The sequence below is a fragment of the Dipodomys spectabilis genome, unplaced genomic scaffold (assembly GCF_019054845.1).
Source record: "Dipodomys spectabilis isolate Male_0828 unplaced genomic scaffold, ASM1905484v1 ptg000098l, whole genome shotgun sequence".
NCBI classification, from domain to species: Eukaryota; Metazoa; Chordata; class Mammalia; order Rodentia; family Heteromyidae; genus Dipodomys; species Dipodomys spectabilis.
The window spans coordinates 10,808,734-10,828,589 of record NW_024870775.1 but is presented as its reverse complement, the minus strand read 5'-3'; the positions used below and the strand labels follow the sequence as shown (position 1 = coordinate 10,828,589).

Here is a 19,856-nt window from a genome sequence, read left to right as displayed (position 1 = left end):
GGGCCTGGGTGCTGTCCATTAGTCACTAAGGTTGGTGCTCTACCACTTGAGTCCCAGCTCCACTTCTGGCTTTTTTCGTGGCTCAGTGGAGATGAGTCTCATGGATTTTCCCTTCCCTAGGTTGGCTTTGAACCTCACTTCTCCAATCTTGGCCTGCTGAGTGGCTGGGATTACAGGTGTGAGCCACTAGCGCTGGACTATACTTTCTAACTTTGAAGCCAGTTCCGTTCTGGTCAACGCTCTGCAGGTGTGCACACAGGAGGCGTGTGGGAAGGGGGTCAGCTGCCTCCCGTGGGGCCTGGACGCCTGTGGCCCAGCCCACTCACCTGGTCCAGGCTGTTGCTCTCCCTGGACAAGCGGCGGAGCTTGCTTTCCAAGTTGACAATGCAGGCCTCTCGCCGCACCATCTCAATGCGCATCTCGTCGTTCCTCTCCTCCAGCTCCCGGATCTGCTTCCGGTACTTGTCCTTCTCCAGCAGACACTGCGAGTACTGCGTCTGGGCTTCGTCTCGGGAGTGGAAAGCCTGTGGGGAAAGCCAGACAGAGACGCCTGACCTTTCACCCTGATGGAACCCCCAGGGACCTCTCTGACCCAGGCCAGGGCTGTGTGTCTCTTGACTCTGACTCTTGGGGGTCTCAACCAGGTGACCCCATGTTGTGCATTCAGCCTTTGCCATGTGTTCTGGGATAGGTGAGCTTGGCTGTGTACCCCCTGGGCTGTACCCCATCCCATTTCACAGATGAGGATCCTGAGTGGGCAGCTTGTCTGAGGGCACCCCATCTTATGAGTGTCCCTTGGAGCAGAGCCTGCCCTTCCTGAGGGCGGCTTTAATAAAGACCTTGTTTAGCCAGGTATGCTTGTGCTTGTGCTATTCAGGAGGCAGAGACTGGGAGGATCAAGTTTTGAGGGCAGCTTTGGCAAAGAAGTTCATAAGACCCTCATTTCAGCCAACATGAAAAAAACTGAGTGTGATGACACATGCTTGCCATCCCAACTGTGTAGGAAGGGTACATAGGAGAATCTTGATCCAGGAAAAATGCAAGATTGTATCTCAAATGTGACTTAAAGCAAGAGGGCTGGGGATGTGCGTCAAGTGGCTGAGATCTGCAAGGTACTGAGTGGGCACCAGTGGCTCACACCTGTCCTCCTAGCTACTCAGGAGGCTGAGAACTGAGGATTGCAGTTCAAAGCCAGCCTAGGTAGAAAAGTCTGTGAGACTCTTATCTCCAATTAATCACCAGAAAACTGGACGTGGTGCTGTGGCTCAAGTGGTAGAGCATTAGCTTTGAGCTGAAGAGCTCAGAGACAGCCCCCAGGCCCAGAGTTCAAGCCCCATGACCAAAAAAACAAAAAACAGCAACAAAAAACCCCCACAACCCCGCCCCCAAACCCTCCAGTACTGCCAAAAACCAAACCAAACCACGTTCTGCATGTGAGCCCTTGGAAATCTTATTTAGGCCCTTGTGATCCCCAAATGCCTGTGGATTCTGGAAGCTTCCTGGATGGCTGTAGTGGGGTCTGATCTCAGTGCCTTGTGCTCTACCACTGAACCACACCCTGCCTTTCATGCTGTAGTTTTTTCCCAGATGAGGTCTTATGCTATTTCTACCCAGGGCTGGCTTTAGACTGCGATCCTCCTATCTCTGCCTCTGAGTGGCTGGGGTGGCAGGCATGCCCTGCCACGCCTGGTTTTGGAATTGGCCTTTGAAGTAGAAACAGGAAAGACGGCTTTATGGGCTATCCCTGTGCAGTCCATGACATGGTGGGGTGGGCCACGTCACTGAGAAGCCCTGGGGCCCAGGGACTGGGGGTGTGTGTGGAGTGAGGGGGCTGGAGGGTACCTGGTCCCGCTCCCGCTCCACCTCCTCCAGCTGTAGCATGACGGTGTTCATGCGGTGCTTATACATCTCGCAGTCCTTGCCCAGCGTGGAACATTTCAGCTCCAGGTCCTCCTTCTCCTCCAGGTACTGTGGGAGAGCAAGGTGAGAAATCAATGCAGGCCACCAGCCATCAATAGGTCAGGGCAGGCGGCTCACTTTCCAGCTGTGCAGCCTGGCACTGCCCATCCCTCCCCATGTGGCCCAAGCGGTCCAAGAAGCAGCTACCTGACTGAAAGGCATCTGTGGTCGAATGCTGCTCAATTGGCAATGGATGGGTATGGATCTACTAGGCAATGCGTGGGGAGAACAATGCAGAGGCCATGTGTGCCCTGAGTGTCTTCTTTTCCAAGCCATCTTGGAAAGCAGGTGGCTCACGCCTGGGATCCTAGCTACTCAGGAGGCTGAGATCTGAGTATCACGGTTCTAAGGCAGCCGGGGCAGCAAAATCTGTAAGAATCTTATCTCTAGTTAGCCATCAGAAAACCAGAAGTGGTTCTGTAGCTCAAGTGGTAGAGTACTAGCCTTGAGTGAAAAAGCTCAGGGACAATGTCCAGACCCTGAGTTCAAGCCCCATGATGGACAAAAAAAAAAAAAAAAAAAAGAGAGAGAGAGAGCAGAAGTTGCACTGTGGCTCAAGTGGTAGAGCATCAGCCTTGAGTGAAAAAGTTCAGGGATAGTGTCCAGGCCTTGAGTTTAAGCCCCAGTATTGGCTGCCATGCCTACCCTCCCCACCCTCCACAACTCCTGGTGGGCAGGAGTCAGGGTCAGGCTGGGTGGACGCTGCCCTTGGAGTCCCCTGGTGCACCTGCCTTGTCTCGCAGCTCCTCAGCCTGGCGCACCTCCTCCTGAAGGTTGTAGATCTTATTGACAAGCTCCTGCCGGTCCTCCAGTGCCTCCTTCCGGTCATGTTCCAAGATGTCCAAGATGGCTTTGTCTGAGTCTGGCAGGCTGCGCTTGCCGGCCTGGGTGGTGGGAGAAGCAAGGTGAACGGGGAGGGTGGGGACAGAGGAGCCACAGACGAAGAGTGAGTGGAAGGTTTTGTGCCGGCAGAGGCAGGGTTTCTCTTGGGGACCTTAAGCAGCTTATCATCTAAGAAATTGATCGCTTGGAAAGACCCAGAAAGCCCACTGTGCCCAGGGGGAGCCTGTGCCGAGTATCCTGCCAGGAGCAGCAGCTGCTCCTCCAGACACTCGGGTGATGATGAGAAAGACCCCCAGATTCCCAGATGCCACTCCCAAATATCCTGTAAGCTGCTCCAACTACTGCAGGACTCAGTCTCTGCTTGAAATCCAGCCAGGCCCCCTTAGGGGCCATTCTATAGCATGGAGAGGGGGCATCTTTTCTTTTCCTGCAGAGGTATCTTGGGATGTTGTTGCTCACTGTGACAGGCGAGGGAGTCGGAGGGGATGGCGGCGTGTTGTTGGGTTTCTGTGTGTCTAAGGGTAAGGCTGTTGATGTACATTTTCCCTCTCATGGCACAAAGCATTAATTTCTGGGTGGATGGCGATTCTCAATGCAGGCGTCAGTGAGATGACTTTTTTCTTTTTTGCACTACTGGGATTTGAACTCAGAGCCTCATGCTGGCTAGGCAGGTGCTCCACCACCTGAACCACACCTCCTGTTCTTTATTCCTTTTTTTTCCAAGTAGAATATAGTGTTTTTCCCTAGGCCTGGACCATGAGCTTCCTATCTCTGCCTGCCACATAGCTGGATGACAGGCATGAGCCTCCACACCCAGGCAGGGGCAAACTTTTCTTTTTTTTAAAGTATTATCTTCCATAATGGAATGTCCCTGATAAGGGGGTGTGCTGTGGTCACCCCCACTTCACAGAGGAGGAAAGGGAAGTGGCCAAGGCTGACAGGCATCATCTGCACTGAGTGCGGGCCAGGCCCTGCCCCGCCCTCACCCAGGCCCCGCCCCACCCTCACCCAGGCCCCGCCCCGCCCTCACCCAGGCCCCGCCCCACCCTCACCCAGGCCCCGCCCCGCCCTCACCCAGGCCCCGCCCCGCCCTCACCCAGGCCCCGCCCCACCCTCACCCAGGCCCCGCCCCACCCTCACCCAGGCCCCGCCCCACCCTCACCCAGGCCCCGCCCCGCCCTCACTGTGTCACCAATGGCCTCATCTGGCTCCGCCCTCACTGCACCACTTTGGCCCTGCTCCGCCCTTGCTTGTGTCACCATGGCTTCACTCGGCCCCTCCCCTCCCCTCCATCACGTGGCTCCGCTCCTCCCACACCTGTATCACCATGACCCCGCCCTCCTGTGTCACCATGGCCATGCCCCATCCTCACCTGCATCACCCCAGCAGCGCCTCACCTGGATGACCGACTGTAGCTCCTGGATCTTGGTCTTCAACATCTCGTTCTCTCGCTCCAGCTCCAGGACCTGCTCCTTCTTCGGCCGGCTCTCAATGTCATTCTTCAGTTTCAGCGACTGGTTTCTTTCCAGCTTACATTCCTCCTCCATCTTGTTCAGTCGGTGCTTCAGCTGATCAATCTGAAATCCCCAGAGGAGCCGAGGGGAGGGGCGTTGGCAGGGGACACGGGAAGTGCCCAGCACCCCCAGATCCTACTGCTTTCCCACACAACCCAAGCTCTGTCCCTCTGCTCCTTTCTGTTGGTGGTGAGGAAGGACTCAGAGACACTTTTCCATAAGACACGCCTTCATAACGTTTTCTTTCTTTTTGTGATACTGGGGTTTGAACTCAGGGTCTTGCACTCACTAGACAGGAGCTCTGCCACTTGAACCACACCTCCAGTCTTGTTTTCACTTTCAGATAGAGTCTCAATTTTTTTTTGCTTGGTTTTGTTTTATTTCAGCTGTATTTTTTGTTTGTTTTTTCTTTTTTGGTACTGGAGATCAAACCCAGGATGTTGCATTCTAGGCAAGTGCTTTGCCACTGAGCTACATCCCAGGCCAGATAGGGTCTCAATTTTTATCTGATGGATCTTGGATCATAATCCTATGACCTAGCTTCTTGCATAAACAGGATAACAAATGTGAGTTGCTGTGTTGTGACTGGCTTCTTTGTTGAGTTGGGGTCTTGATAACTTTTTACCCTGACTGGTCTTGAACTGCAGTCCTCCTGATTTCCACCTCCCAGGTATCTGGGATTCTAGGTGTGAGCAATTGCATACAGTTTTTGTTTTTTCCTTTCCTTTCCTTGGATCCTGCCCTCATTCTTTTTTTTTTTTTTCCTTTTCTGTTTTGACTAGAACTCACTATGTAGCCTACACTTCAATCCTCTTACATTTGCCTCTCGATTGCTGGCATTACAGGCATGGACTACTATGCCCAGCACCATTTTCCAAATCGAAACTTGTAAAAGGAATAACTTTAAGAAATGTGACCAAAATGTGACAGGCAGAGTCTGTAGCTTTACAGAGGACAGGGCCACTTGAACTGTCCTGAGACCTTGGCCCTATCGGGAAGCATCTTGGAGAAGAGAAATGACCCAGGTACTTGGGTGGCTGGACAGTCTTTCATTCTGACACATCTTTTCATTTTTAGTGTATCTCACTTAGGTGTCTAGAACAGGAGAAAGTTCTAGTGTGCAACTTCTAAGTACCCCCTTCTCCACCCCAGGTTAATAAATAGCACCAAGACCCCTGGAATTGGTCATGCAAAACAAATTCACTTTGTCCTGGGACGGTGGGGGGGGGGGAGGAAGGGAGGGGGGACAGGGGACGGGGCCACACAATTGCAGGCCTTACTCTGCTCAAAACTCAGTGCAGAAACTCAGCAATCCTATCATACAGAGATTCTATCTCTCACAAATGGACAAAACAAAACAAAATAACACAACCACCGAAAAACCTAAGACGAACAGCCAAGAAAGCGATAGAGCCTGAATCTAACACAAAACTTCACCATGCACACTCTGAGCTGAAACGCTCCACTGCCCATCAGACCACGGACTCAATTCACCTGAATGCTCCTGGATTGTTTACCGATCTGTCTGCCTCACTAAATCCTAAGTCACCCGAGCAGAGCTCAGGTTATTTATCCCCGTGTCCCTCACAGTACTTAGCACAGTGTCTTACACATGGCAGGTGCTTCATAAATATTCCGAGAGTCTATTTTCCACCCAGCAACCAGAGTGATCCTTCTCAGATATAAATCAGCTGTCACTCTCCAGCTCTCAATCCTTCAGCAGCTTCCATCACAACTGGAATAAATCCCACAGTTCTTACCACTGCCCCCATACCTGGACTCCAGCTGGCCCTCTTATCTCTCCCACCTCCTCTAGTACCACTGGCTCATTTGGTTTCAGCCTCACTATCTCTCCTGACATTAAGCCAGGGAAAACCCAAACAGTCCTCTTCCTTGGGGGGTCTCTGCAATTATGTTACCCTGACTTTCATGGATGGTTCCCATTCCTGTTCATCTGTTCCTTTCTTAGATACCCTTCCTGACCATCCTGGATGAAAGACCACTTTGCTAGGTGCGGTGAAGCATTCTTATATCCCTAGCTAATAAAAGGATTGTTGTTCAAAGTCAATAAGGGCAAAAATTTACAGAGATCTCCAACTCAACAAACAAGCCAGGTGTAGCTATATAGATCGGTCACCCAAGCTACCTGGGAGGCAGAGGTAGGAGAATCTCAGTCTGAGGCTAGCCTTAGGAAAAATTGGTGAGTGACACTCTCTGAAAAATAACTAAAATTTAAGAAGGGATGTCAGCTTAGCTGAAGTGATAGAGCACCTTTCTAACAGGTGTCAAGACCCTGAGTTCAAACTTCAGGACCACCAAAACAAAGCTAATAAAAAAGCATCTTGCTTCACTCTGTTCTTCCATCTTCTAGTCCTGGTAGCCCTTAACCTACCAGGTTTTTGATGGATTTGTTTTCTGATTATAATGTACACTCCCTGACAGGCAGTGCTCTCAGCCTTAAGGGTCCGAGCATGATGACATTTGGTAAATACAAGGAAGAGGTGGATAACGCAAGTCCCCTTCCTCCTCTACTTAGGAAATAAACTGGTGAAGCATGTCAACCATCAGGCTGGTGGGTGTGCACTGATAAGCATGCCGACTGTCCCACAGGGCGGGAAGCAGCATGGAGAGCAATGTAGATACTGGCATGATGGACAGGCCTGGCCCCAAGGTGTGCAGCCTCTGCCAAACAGGTGCTGCGTTTATTTCCTCAGCCTGGTGGTCTGCAGCCGAGGTGCTCCAACCTCCCTGTCACACTGGGGCTGTAGTCTCCGATTTCTCCCCTTTCCTGAGACAGGGGAGAAGTGTGCATGTTTGCGCATGTGCAGAATGGATCTAGGTGCACTGAGCGCATGGGGGCTTCGTGCACAGATCTGCACACACGCAGAGTGGATCTAGGTGCACTGAACTCATGGGGGGTTTTAATGCCTGTGTTGAACATGTGCAGACTGGATCCAGATGCATTAAGCTCCTAGAGGCTTTCTGCGCATGCCTGCACATGCGCAGAGAGAGAGAGAGAGAGAGAGAGAGACCCAGGCACAGGTGTCTGCTCACGCATGCGCAGGACGGCTGTAGACCCTTCCCCCCCTTCCCCTCATCTGTGTGGGCAGAAAGGTCGGGCCGCATTGAAGTGTGTGTGGGAGCTGTGAGCGCTTGTCTGCAGGTGCCCATGATTTAAAAAATGATATTTCTATTAATTTATTAAAGAGAGGAAAACATTCCAGTAGATGTGTGGTTCATATGTCCTCTGACGTGTACTTCAAGGACTGAGCTAGCAAAAAGCAAGAAAGATGGACGGCCCCACTGCAATGGGCGGGCGCCATCCAAACGCTGCGGCTATGAAAAACAACGCGTGCCCCACCTCGAGCTGGAGGTCCCGGCTCCTCATCACCGCCATGTTCTTCTCCTCGCTGAGCTGGGCGTAGCGCATGGCTAGGTTGTAGTTGTCGTCCTTGACCTTGGCCAGCTCGTCGTTGTAGCCGTCGCGCTCCTCCTTCATCTTGTGGTAGCGGTCCTGGAAGGTCTGCAGCTCCACCCGCGTCAGCAGCAGCTGCTTCTTCTCGTCCTCCAGCTGCCGCGCCTTGGCCAGCAGCTCGCAGCGCTGCAGGTCCTTGGCCTTCATCTGCTGCTGCAGCTTGATGACCTCGTTCATCAGGAAGTGCGTGAGGCCCTCGTGGCCCTCCTCCACTGTGGAGAAGGGGCGTTGGGTCAGGCCCCAGGGCTGGGGAGGGGGTGGGGAGGGGGAGGGAGAGGTCTGCGGGGGGGGGGGGGGTTGAAGGGGAAGGGGACAGGCGTCATCTATTCACTCATTCATTCAACAACATCTTAGTAAACTCTGTTGGGCCCTTTAGCACTAGGGAGTCAAGGTGAGCAAAACAGCCTGGTCTTGGGAGAGCTTCTTGTCTAGTAAGAGGAAAAGACATTAAAAAAGAAAAAAAAAAAAAGGGAAGTGGTGCTGTGGCTCAAAGTGGTAGAGTGCTAGCCTTCACTGACCAAAGCTCAGGAGCAGTGCCTGGGCCCTGGTCCAAGCTCAGGACGGTAAAAAGAAAGAAAGGGAAGAAAGAAAAAAGAAAGATGTCCCACTACAGATGAATGGATCAAAAAATTGTGGTACCTATATACAATGGAATATTATACAGCCATTAGAAAGGACAGAATAATGGCATTCTTTTTTCTTTTTTTTTTTGTGGGTCGTGGGGCTTGCACTCTGGGCCTGGGTGCTGTCCCTCAGCTCTTATCTCAGGGTGAACGCTCTACTGCTTGAGCGGTTTTCTAGCAGTTTATTGGAGATAAGAGTCTCACAGACTTTTCTGCCCAGGTTGGCTTTGAACCGTGATCCTCAGATCTCAGCCTCCTGAGTAGCTAGGATTATGGGCATGAGCCACTGGCTAATAATGGCATTCTTAGGAAAATGGATGGAACTAGAACAAATCATTTTGAGTGAAGTGAGCCAAGAGCAGAGAGACAAATGGCACAAGGTCTCCCTGCTATGTGGATGTTAAATCCAAAATATAAGGAGATAGAACAAAGTAAACAGGACTCAAGAAACAAAGAACTTCCAATTTGTCGTATCATTTCTAAATGACTCCATGTTCTTGACCACATATATAGTATATAATCATGCACATCTGAGGGAAGCTAGGAGGAGAGCACAGAATCAGAGGGAAATGGGAAAATATACAACAACTTACACTAAGCCAAAGGAAAGAAATGTACCTATCACCCCATGTGGAAGAAATAGTTGTATTGTCAAAGCTCATAGAATTCACAAACTTTATAGACCATGATAATGACAATTTGCCTTGTGAAAGTTAAGATGTATTTGTGACTTTAACTAAGTATCACTATCTCACAATACTGTGAAATTTGTGAAATTTATGTAACCACTTATAGCAATAAAAATTATTAAAAAAGAAAGAAGAAAGGAAGGAAGGAAGGGTCAGCTCACACCCGGAGAGCATTAGTCTGTGAGTATTTCACAAAGTGAAGGTATAAGAGACTATGATTATGTGTGGTGGGGGAACCAGAGCCGCTCTGGGGGGCAGTGGTTAGAGAAGGGAGGATTTTTCCTCAGGGGAAAGGAGTATCATCCTAGAAGGTAGATAAGCACAGCCATGGCCAGTTGGAGGAGGGAGGGTCTTGGCATATTTCCAGAAGTGAAGGATGATTCAAGTGTTTGAGCAAGGGAAAAGAGGAAGGAGAGAGCGCAGGAGATGGAGGCAGAAAGGTGAGGCCAGGAGGACTTGGGGGTTCCTTGTGAGTCACATTAAAGACCCAGGTCTTTATATGGAGAAATGGAAAACCATAGAAGAGACCTAAGCAGGAGACGGGGCATGAAGAGGATGAAGAAAGCCTTGGAGCCGGCCAGGAAATGAATGAAGGGAGTGGGAGGGGCTGGCCTGGAGACAGAGAAAACTGATAGAACATTTAGACCCTGGCAGGAGAGCAGGGAAGATGGAGGTAAGCTGCAGAGGATCAAAGGCCCATCTGCTTACCCCCTCCTCCCAGTCCCCAGCACCACAGATGAGGCATGTCATGGACCCCCCCACCCCCGGGCTCTTGTTTGTTTTGCCCTTGTCACCTGCCTTTCACCATGAGGTGAAATTCATGGTAGACAGCCCAAAAGTCCAGCATGTGACAGACTCACAGCCTTCATATTGTCCTTCTGCAGGACACATGTCTCCTAGTAGAGCCTACATACTTCCGATGGTAACATCACTCACCTACGATGGTGGAGAATCTTCGAGTGGGTTCCTTCCCCGTCACTAGTTTGTACAGTTCTGGGTAGTAAAATTCTAGGCTCTCCAAGAAAACCACATAACCCCTTTGCCCTTTGGTATGCAGAATGTCCAACAATCGACCTGAAAGGAAAAGCAAATCAGCCCTGACAGGACGGACAGAAGTGGTCTGCATTTGTAAGTCTTATTCTGATTGTGTCTCCACCAACTTCTAGCATTTCTGAGATGGATCTTGGAGTCCAGATAATGCCAATCAACTTGTCAGGCCTTCAGCAGGGCTTTGGTGAATACTTACCTATCATTGTCTAATAAATTGGTAGAAGTGGGATATGTAGAATCTTAGTCACAGGAAATCACGAGTTTTGGGTTTTTCTGATTGGCCAGGGCTAAGACCACCCACATATGCATTAGGTTTTCTGTGGCTGACAGAGGTTGGAAGCATAGGGGATATATAGGGATTCTGAGTATTTGAGTGGGAGCTAGGGAAAGTCACCGAAAAGAGGAAGAGCTCTATGATCTTCCTTAGGTCATTTGGGGGTGTGCCCTTAGGGAGGATTGAGGGACCCCAGTCACTCTGAGGCTTCCTGGTGGGAAATGTAATCTCTTCTCCACACCCTGCCAACAATCACCTCCATGGAGCTGAGCTCTTAGCAGCTTACCCTTAAGCCTCCCAAACTTTATGAGCCAAAAAACTTCTTTTCTGTACAAAGTTAGCCTGACTCAAGTATTTTGACATAGCACTAGAAACACAGATGAACACATTCCTAAATGCACTTATTGTGTATACTTCTTGGCCCTTCATTAAACATTTTATTTTCAGATATTTCTTCTTTTGAGGTCTTAACACTCTACCTTTTCCCCGGGACAGATATGATAAATACATTTTATCTCATGTCACTTCTGATTGTTTGGTGAAGCTGCCTGGCACTCTGTGTTCAGAAGGATTCCAGAGTCACACGGGAGCTCACTGGGAAGTCATGATGTTCTTAATTAAGGATGTCTCCCATGGGGGCAGAACAGAGTCAAGGCCTAGGAACTGCTTATTATCACCTGTGCCACAGGGACAGCGAGCTCTCATCCCAGAGACAAATACATTTTATATCACAGTCTAGGACCCAAATAAAGAATACAGCCTAGATGTTCAGTGTACACATGGGTGCATGAAAATAAAGCAAGCACTAGAGACTGCTGGAAAAGCCTATGGACCCCTTCTCAGAATAAGGTTGCTTAACAGATTAAATATCTCAGCAGCAAAGGAAATTGGTGACAATGGAAGTTATCAAATAGTAAACAAATGTGTGGTTCTGTAACAAACATACTTTTACATGAATGCTCCACAGTTTAAAACTTGGTTTAATAACTGCTGTGATTTTTGAGTGAGAAACAAATGCATTTGAAGACATTTGCAAAGATATAATGTGACATCAAGGTATTTATTTACTTGTACTGAGCTTTGAACTCAGGGGTTCAGGATTCCATAGATAAGTACACCAGGCCTAGTTTACTTGTTGAGATTGGGTCTTGCTAATTGTTTTTCCCCCAGGTTAGCATTGGCCATCAATCCTCTCATCTTTGCTTTGCAAGTAGCCAATATTACAGGCAGAGGCCATCATACCTGGCATGTTTATGTGTTCATTTACTGATAATCAGGGCTTGAACTCAGGACCTTGTGTTCTTGTTTGGCTTTCTTGCTGATGGCTATTGCCCTACCACTTGAGTCATATCTCCAGTCCAGCTTTGCATGGTTATTTGGAGATCAGAGTCTCATGGACTGTTCTGTTTGGGCCAACTTGGAATCTCAATCCTCCAGATCTGTTTCTTGAGTAGCTAGGAATATAGGTATGAGCTACCAGCGCCTGGCTGTTTACTGTTTTCTATTTGTTGACAAAATTCATTGGTATTACAAATCACTAGTATGATTCATTGTTTGCTGACATAATTGAAGGTGGTGCTAAAATTCAGGTTAGCGATGTCAATCAGATGCCAATTCCTGGGGTTTGGGGGTGTGGCTCAAGTGGTGAGGAGCTCCTACCTAGGGAATACAGGCCCTGAGTTCAAACCCCAGAACCACCTAAGTAAATAAACAAGAGGTGTGAATTCCACCCTCTGGCAATTTGAAGGACCGTTTGAGTTATAACCAGAGGCAGCTCAGTGGGGACTGTGATGGGCAGTGGTCCATGGATCCCTGGCTTGACAGTTTTGAGCCAGGTGTGTGTGTTGGGGGGAAAGTGGGGGAAATGGGGTGCCTTGCCTCTGGCACCCCTGGTGGCCACCTCTGTTACCTGCACGGTTGATCTTGGAGGGCAGGGTGGGAGCGCTCAGCACTTCATCCTCATCCTGCTCATCAATGACCTTGCACTGCCGCAGGTAGGGCGTGAGCTTTGCGGGGTTGATGTAGCGGCTGAGCATGTGCCGATTGCATTCCACGTTCTCCCACAGGGCGTCCTCCTCGTCCTTCAGAGTCTCCATGTAGTCCTCCATCTCCAGGCCTTCTCCTGGGATGCCTAAACCCCAACAAGGTGGACCGAAGAGTTCAGGATAGCCCTGTGCGCTCCTCTGAGAGTATCTGGATAAGTTTTATTATTTCTTTTAAAATTTTATCATAAAGGTAATGTACAGAGGGGTTACAGTTACGTAAGTCAGGTAATGAATACATTTCCTTTTGAACAGTGTCCCTCCCTCCCTCCCTCATTCTCTCCCAGTTTTTCCCCTGATTTTCCTCCCCACCACCCAAGTTGTATAGTTCATTTTCAACATAATGTGTAGTGGGTTCCACTGCTGAATTGGTTCACCCTTTGTCCCACCATTTCTGTTCTTTCCCTTCCTCTCCCCATATCAGATAAACATATATACAAGACAAAGGGTACAGAAAAAAAAAAAAAAAAACAACCAGTGACAAAGGGTACAGAAAAAAAAAAAAAAACAACCAGTGACAGAAGGGAATAAACCAGAGGAAAAATAAGAAGAAAAAAGAACCACAAACAATACAATAATAAAAAAAAACCTCTTGCTTCTATTTCTTGGCGTGCATTTCGATAAGCATCGTTTTATATAATCATATGCACATAGCTATTGAGCCCTTTGATCCTCTCCTAAGAATATCCCCCTTTGTTCTCACTGTGAAAGTTTAGACTGCTGTTTAATCAACCATGCTCAGGTGTAATTATCTGTCTTTTACTATCCATTGGGTTTACTTATAGATACACAGGCCCATTCTAATAACTACAAATGAGGGAAACCATGCAGCCTATATGTCTTTGGTTCTGGCTTACTTTGCTTAGAAAATGTGGTACATATACACAATGGAATTCTATGTTTCCATCAGAAAGAATGACATTGCCCCATTTGTAAGGAAGTGGAAAAACTTGGAAAAATTATGTCTTGGTAAGTTTCCAAAAAAATGTAAGCTGGCTGGATACTGGTAGCTCACCCCTATAATCCCAGCTTTTAGGGAGGCTGAGATCCAGAAGACTGAAAACACCAAACCAGGCAGAAAAGATGCTACCTCCCAAATAAGAAGCATAAAACAGCACTCACATGTGGTTCAAATGAGACAGTGCCTGCCTAGGAAGGAAACTGAGAGAGTGCAAGAAGCCCTGAGCTGAAACCCTTACTGGAAAAAGAAAAAAAGTTCCCCTTGTATAATTAATTGATATTAACAAGAAATAAGTACAATAGAGACTGTATATATAAAGTATATATAAAGTATATATGCGAGAAGGGAGGATTTGAACATCAATACAAATACATATTTATATCTAAACACAATGAAAAGGTAAGTCATAATACTTTGTTGGTGTGTGTGTGTGTGTGTGTGTGCGCATGCACGCGCACGTGTGTGCATGCTGGTATTTGGGCTTGAATTCAGGGCCTTGCATTCTTGCCTGGTTTTTTTTTTTGCTCAGGGTTGGTGTTCTACCACTTGAGCCCCACCTCCACTGGTTAATTGAAGATTAGAGTCTCATGGACTTTTCTGCCTAGGTTGGCTTTGAACTGTGATAATCAGATCTCAATGCCTTGAGTAGCTAGGATTACAGGAATGAACCCCTGGCTCAGGCTTAATCATAAGGTTTTAAGTCTTTTTAAGAAAAATACACGTAGATCTAATTCAATCTTTTGATTTCATTTTGCTTTGATTGAAACAGAGTCTTAATAGGCAGCCTAAGATAGATTTGAATTCACAATCCTCCTACTTTAGCCTCCTGAGTATTGTGTTACAAGTATGCACTACTACACCCTACATACTTCATTTTTTCCCACTTTCCTTTCTTCTCTCTTCTCTCCCCCACCCCTCCCCCTGTTTCCCTCTACCCCTGGTGGCCCTAGGGATTGAAATCAGGGTTTCACATTTGCTAGGCAGTCATTCTACCTCTGAACAACGCCCTTTGCGTGTGATTTTTTTGAGGTAGGGTTTCACTTCCCTTTAAGGTATGTTCCTGGAATGTGATCCTCCTCTTTTAGGTTTCCTGTCACAGTGGAGATAACAAGTTCACACCACCATGTTCAGATTCTTCTGTTGAAGTGGACTCTTGTGGACTTTTCTTCCTAGCTGTCCTGGAACCCTGAGCTTCCTGATCTCAGCCTTCTAAGTAGCTAGGATTGGAGGAGTGAGCCAGGAGTGCTGGGGTAACACGGTCAGTGTGAAGGGCATTTTCTTCATTTCATGAAGAAACACTATCCCTTTTAATGTCACTATTTTTCTCTAAGAACTGTCCTTCCTGCTTAGAAAAGTACGCTTTCTAGACTCTCCTACTAATGGAGTTATACAATGTAGTCTTTTGTGGCTGGTTTCTTTCATTTAGAATAATTTTAAAAAATTCATTAATGTTGAAGCACATATCAGATCTTCATGAAAAAAAATTGCCAAATGATTTTTTGCCTCTGCTGGCCTTGGACCATGAGCCTACCTCTTCTTCCTGCATATAGCTGGGATTGCAAGCACTTGCTACCACACCTGGCTTGTTCTTTGAGATTTAAGAGTCACACTAACTTTTTGCCAGGGCTTCCCTTAGAACCACGATCCTCCTATCTTCACCTCCCAAGTAGCTAGGATTACAGGTGTTAGCCACTGGCCCAGATCCCAAGTGATTTTTCATTGTATGGATATGACATGTGTTGTGTGGCCCATCATCCACAGGTGGACATTTGAGTTATTTCTACAGTATGAGCAGTGCTGCTGTGGGCATTCCTGGGCAGCTGTTTGTGTGAATAGATGTTTTCATCCTTGTACGGGTGGAATTCCTGAGACATATGGTTGGTGTGCATGTAACGTTTTGCAGCATACAGCAGCCACGCCATCTTGCATTCCCATGAGTAATGTCTGGGCTCTCCTTTGCCACATTCTTGCTAATGCTGGCTCTCCTCTGTCTTTTATTACAGTCATTGTGCTGAATGTGAAGTAGAGTCTCACTGTGGTTTGGTTTTGCATTTTCCTAATGATAATGATATGGAGCATCTTTTCATTTGCATATTGGCCATTTGTGAAGAGAATTATCTATTCAAATCCTTTGCCCATTTAAAAATTGAGCTGTTGGTCTTTTTATTATTGTGTTGTAGGAATATGCTGGATGCATATCCTTTATTAAATGTGTGACTTGCAAATATTTTCTCCCTTTCTGTCAGGAGTACTTTCATATTCTTAGAGTCTAAACTTGGGCCAGGTGTGGTTCAGATACTCAGAAGGTAGAGATAAGAGGATTGTGATTGGAAAAGTTAGAGCTTATCCCCAAAACAAACTGAAACAAAGGGGTGGGTGCCTGGCTCAAGTGGTAGAGCATCTGCCTAGCAATCAAGGTCTTGCATTCAAATGGTACTAAAAAAAAGAATCTAGTTTAAAAAATTAAATTCTGATGTCATATAGTTGTTTTTTTCTTCCATTTTGATTTTGGAACGTATTAAAAAAAGTAATTATTGCCAGGTGTTGGTTGCTCACACCTGTAATCCCAGCTACTTAAGAGGCTGAGGTCTGAGGATTGTGGTTGGAAGCCTGGGAAAGTCTGTGAGACTCTGATCTCCAATTAATCACCAAAAAGCTGGAAGTGGCTCAAGTGGTAGAGTGCTAGTTTTGAGCAATAAAACTCAGAGGCTGCACTCAGACCTAGAGTTGAAGCCTCAGCCTCTGTACACACACACACAAATGTCACTGTTTACCTCTTGGGCTGGTGTTGTGACTCAAGTGGTAGCATGCCAGCTGGAAAAGCACAAGGCACTGGTATCACAAACAAACAAAACAAACCCCCCAACAGTTACTTTTATTTTTTTTCTTACCGTTTTATACTTTAGCTCTTACATTCAGCACTGTAATCTGTTGTGTGTATGTTACAAATCAGGTGTGTCTCACTGCAGAGTGTCCCATGTAGATAGCTCCTTGTTCCAGAGAATTCACCCCCCAAAAACTATTCTTTCTACATGGAGTGAGCTTGGACTCCTAGTTGAGAATCAGATGATCCTAAATGCGGAAGTTTGTTTCTGGACTTTCCAGTTGACCACACTCAAGTCTGTTTGTTTTTATGCTAGAACCGCACTGCCTTCCATAGTCTTGTAATAAGTTGGGAAGTAGGAGCCTATCCCCCATCCTTGGTACCCTATTACTCTTTTTCAAGATTGTTTTGGAGATCATGTGCCCCTTTATGATTCCATGTGAGTTGTAGGATTTGCTTGCCAATTTCTGAGAGAAAGATAACTGTTCTTTTTCTTTTTTTTTTTGGCAGTAGTGGGGTTGGAACTCAGGGCTTTGCCCTTGCTAGGCTGGCTTGCTTGCTCAGTGGGTGCTCTACCACCTGAGCTATGACTCCAGCCCGACTTTCTGCTGGCGATTTTAGAGATAGAGTTTCAGGCTTTTCTGCCTGGGCTGCCTCAATCCTCCAGATTTTAGCATCCTGAGTAACAAGATTACTGGCATGAGCTGCTAACATCTGACTAATTTATTGTTTTTTGTAAGGTACGCCCTGGGAGCAGACTCCTCCCGCCTCTTGGTTAAGTCTCCGCCCAGTACTTGTGTCACCTCAGTAACTGGCAAACTTGGAGGCAGTCACCTCCCCCCCACCCCTGCCCCCAAGATCACATCTACATCTGGTGTGGCCACACCTTCTCCCGCCCCTGGTTTTGATAAATCGTGGCCTGGCTATGGTTAGACCTTTTTAAATCCCTGCTGCATTGGCTTCCAAGTTGACCAGAGGCGGCTTGGAGCTCGAAAATAAACCTTTCCTTTGCCTGTATACCATGGGCTGCTCTCTTTCCTCGGCTGCCAATTTAATTTACCTAATAGTTTTAATAGTAGATGACTTTTGATATTCTAAAGGTAGGATCATGTCATCTGCAAATAGGGATAGTTTTACTTCTAGCTTTCAAACTGGAGCTCTTTTATTCCTCCTTCTCAATAGCTGTGCTGTGATGTATTACATATATTATGTATCCACGAGTCCCCCATATTCTGAGCTCATTCATGCACAGCTTGCCTTTCTGTGCTACATTGCCTTGAGCCTAATACCCAGTGGCACCCATGCATCCTGGGTGGAGCCCGCTGCCCACGACACCCTCCCATTCAGGACAACAGGGCACCAGGGTGCTCATTTTCACCTAAGAAGGAAGACATACTTCCTTTCCTCTTCTCAGGCAGCCAGCATTCTAAACCAGCGCTACCATGAGTTATTTATGAATAAACACGCAGCAGGCGTTGCTGCTACTTATCAACAACTACTAACAGAATCACATCCTATTTTTTCCCCCTCGGAAATCCCAACCCACATGGTTCCGGGAGAATGGGTGTCTTGCGAACTGCCAAAGTGGCTTTTGTGTGGCATCTACCCACGGTTTCTAGACAAGCTTGTGCAGTGCCTCATGGCCCAGGCCGTGTGCAGGGAAGCTGATGCTCATGGTGAACTGGAGCTCCCCATGTCAAGTGATGGGAAACGGATGGCAGGAGTTTGCCTTCATCTTGGGCAGTAACTCAGAGAAAGGAGACCCTGTGACTGATCTTTTAGTTGTTCCAGTGATGCCAGGGATCTCTGCACCCAGGGTGGATCTGAGGATTCCCTGGGGCACAAATGTCCGGAATGTCATCCAGATGGCAGGGCAGAGAGATGGAAAGATGTTGGGCCTGGTGGGGGATTTGCAGAGTGGCTGAGAGGTGCAGCTGCAGGAGAGAATGGCAGGTCAGGTGCTAACAGCTTGTACTTCTGTGGGGCTCTGAAGTTCTGTACTTAGGAATCATGCTTCCTGTCTCTCACAGACAGCATGGCTGTGGAGGCTGGGTGTGAAACTAGCTGCAGGGGGCTTGGTGCCATGGCAACGCTTCCTGCAGGGCCCTGGGTGGCAGAGCGGCCACCTGAGTGGAGCAGGAAATGACTAGGATAAAACCTTCTTCCCACCACAGGCAAAGGGGTGCCTCTTCCTCAGAGGGAGGCGGTCACAGACCTCAGGTCTCACACAGGCGGTGATATCATGAATGCCCAGTGCTGCACCCTGTGGGGCAAGTAGGGCTGAAGTGCTTGTGACATTTCCTGAGTGCCATTCTAGTGGGCACAGAGGGTTCTGAGAAACTTCTGACATAGTGCTCACAGTTTGGTGGTACAGGCCAACTATTTACACAGGTAACAATTCATGGTGAGGGTAGCACCCGGAAGTTCATGTAAAAGGTGGCACCAAAAGCACAAGTGTAACAGGAAGAGCCCAGCCTTGGGCTGTCTGCCTGCCAGGCACCATGCCTGACCCTTTATAGAAATTGTTTTATCACAGCCACCCTGAGAGGTGGACATGGCCCCCTGTTTTGTAGACAAAGAAAGTAAGATGCAGAAAGCCCAAACAACCTACACTGAGTCCAAACTGGTCCTCTCTACTGGGCCTGCCCCATATTACAGCGCCCCAAGGTTCCTCTTAGGCAGCAGGTGCCATTTTTGAATGGGAATTTACTGGCAAGAGGGAGAGGTAGGAGAGAACAAAAGGAGCCAGGCATGGTAACACACACTTGTAATCCCAGCCACCTGGGAGGCAGAGCTAGAAGGATCATGACTTCAAGACCAGCGTTGGTAAAATATTAAATAATATTAGAAATGTTAGACGATATTCTGTCTAAAAAAAAAACAGAAAAAGGGCTGGGGCATGGCTTCAGAGGTGGCATGCATGAGGCCTCAGCTTCAGTTCCTAGTATGAGAGGAAAAAGAAAAGAAAAGCATGCTGAAGTAAGGGTCAGAACTCCCAGGGAAAAGCCTGGGAGTGAGGCCCACGGCTGGACTGCCCTCCTTCTGCTTGGTGCACCCGTAGGGGCCGCCATGAGTGTAACTTCAGAGCGTCCTCTTTTAGAGAAGAGACGCTAACACTGCACAGAGTCATTTCTGCCTAACGCCTTTATGATGCGACCTCATCGTGTCCAGAGGGGTGCTGGCCGCTGTGTTTGTGACATACATTAAGTGTGCCCAGCAGTGTTCCGTCTGTTGTGATGCAATCTAGGCGCACCATCAATCAAGAGCACCCAGAAGTGCTCCTGTTGGCCATCTTTCCCTCTTGATTGCTGATCCTAGTCTGAGCATGCTCAGTAACGCATGTTGGAGCACTCACCCCAGGTCTAGACTTATGAAATGGTAACCCCTCCGTACAACACCTTCATCATAACAAAATTAAGGGGAAAAAAAAAACCGAACAAAAACCAAACCAAAACAAAAACAACAACAACCCCGACAAGTTCAAGGCTCCTGGGCCAGGCTCCAAGGGGAAGGGTGAATCTGCTCACCTTCATCTGGGAAGCAAAGGATACAGAGACCACATACCCATGCACAAGTCCCAGCACAGCTGCTCACTCCCGCTG

The 19,856-nt window shown here is 47.9% G+C and overlaps 1 protein-coding gene across 5 annotated transcripts in view; it reads right to left on the bottom strand.

Moving 5' to 3' along the window:
- Card11 (caspase recruitment domain family member 11) overlaps window positions 1–19,856 on the bottom strand; it is a 76,768-nt gene that overhangs the window by 20,110 nt on the left and 36,802 nt on the right. For all 5 annotated transcript variants that reach the window (XM_042686879.1, XM_042686881.1, XM_042686882.1 and 2 more), the window contains exons 3-9: window positions 12,337–12,558; window positions 10,040–10,177; window positions 7,678–8,003; window positions 4,200–4,379; window positions 2,691–2,843; window positions 1,843–1,968; window positions 327–524 (exon numbers count right to left, since the gene is read on the bottom strand). In XM_042686879.1, coding sequence (XP_042542813.1) covers window positions 327–524; window positions 1,843–1,968; window positions 2,691–2,843; window positions 4,200–4,379; window positions 7,678–8,003; window positions 10,040–10,177; window positions 12,337–12,558 — 1,343 coding nt within the window. The remainder of the gene's footprint in view (window positions 1–326; window positions 525–1,842; window positions 1,969–2,690; window positions 2,844–4,199; window positions 4,380–7,677; window positions 8,004–10,039; window positions 10,178–12,336; window positions 12,559–19,856) is intronic.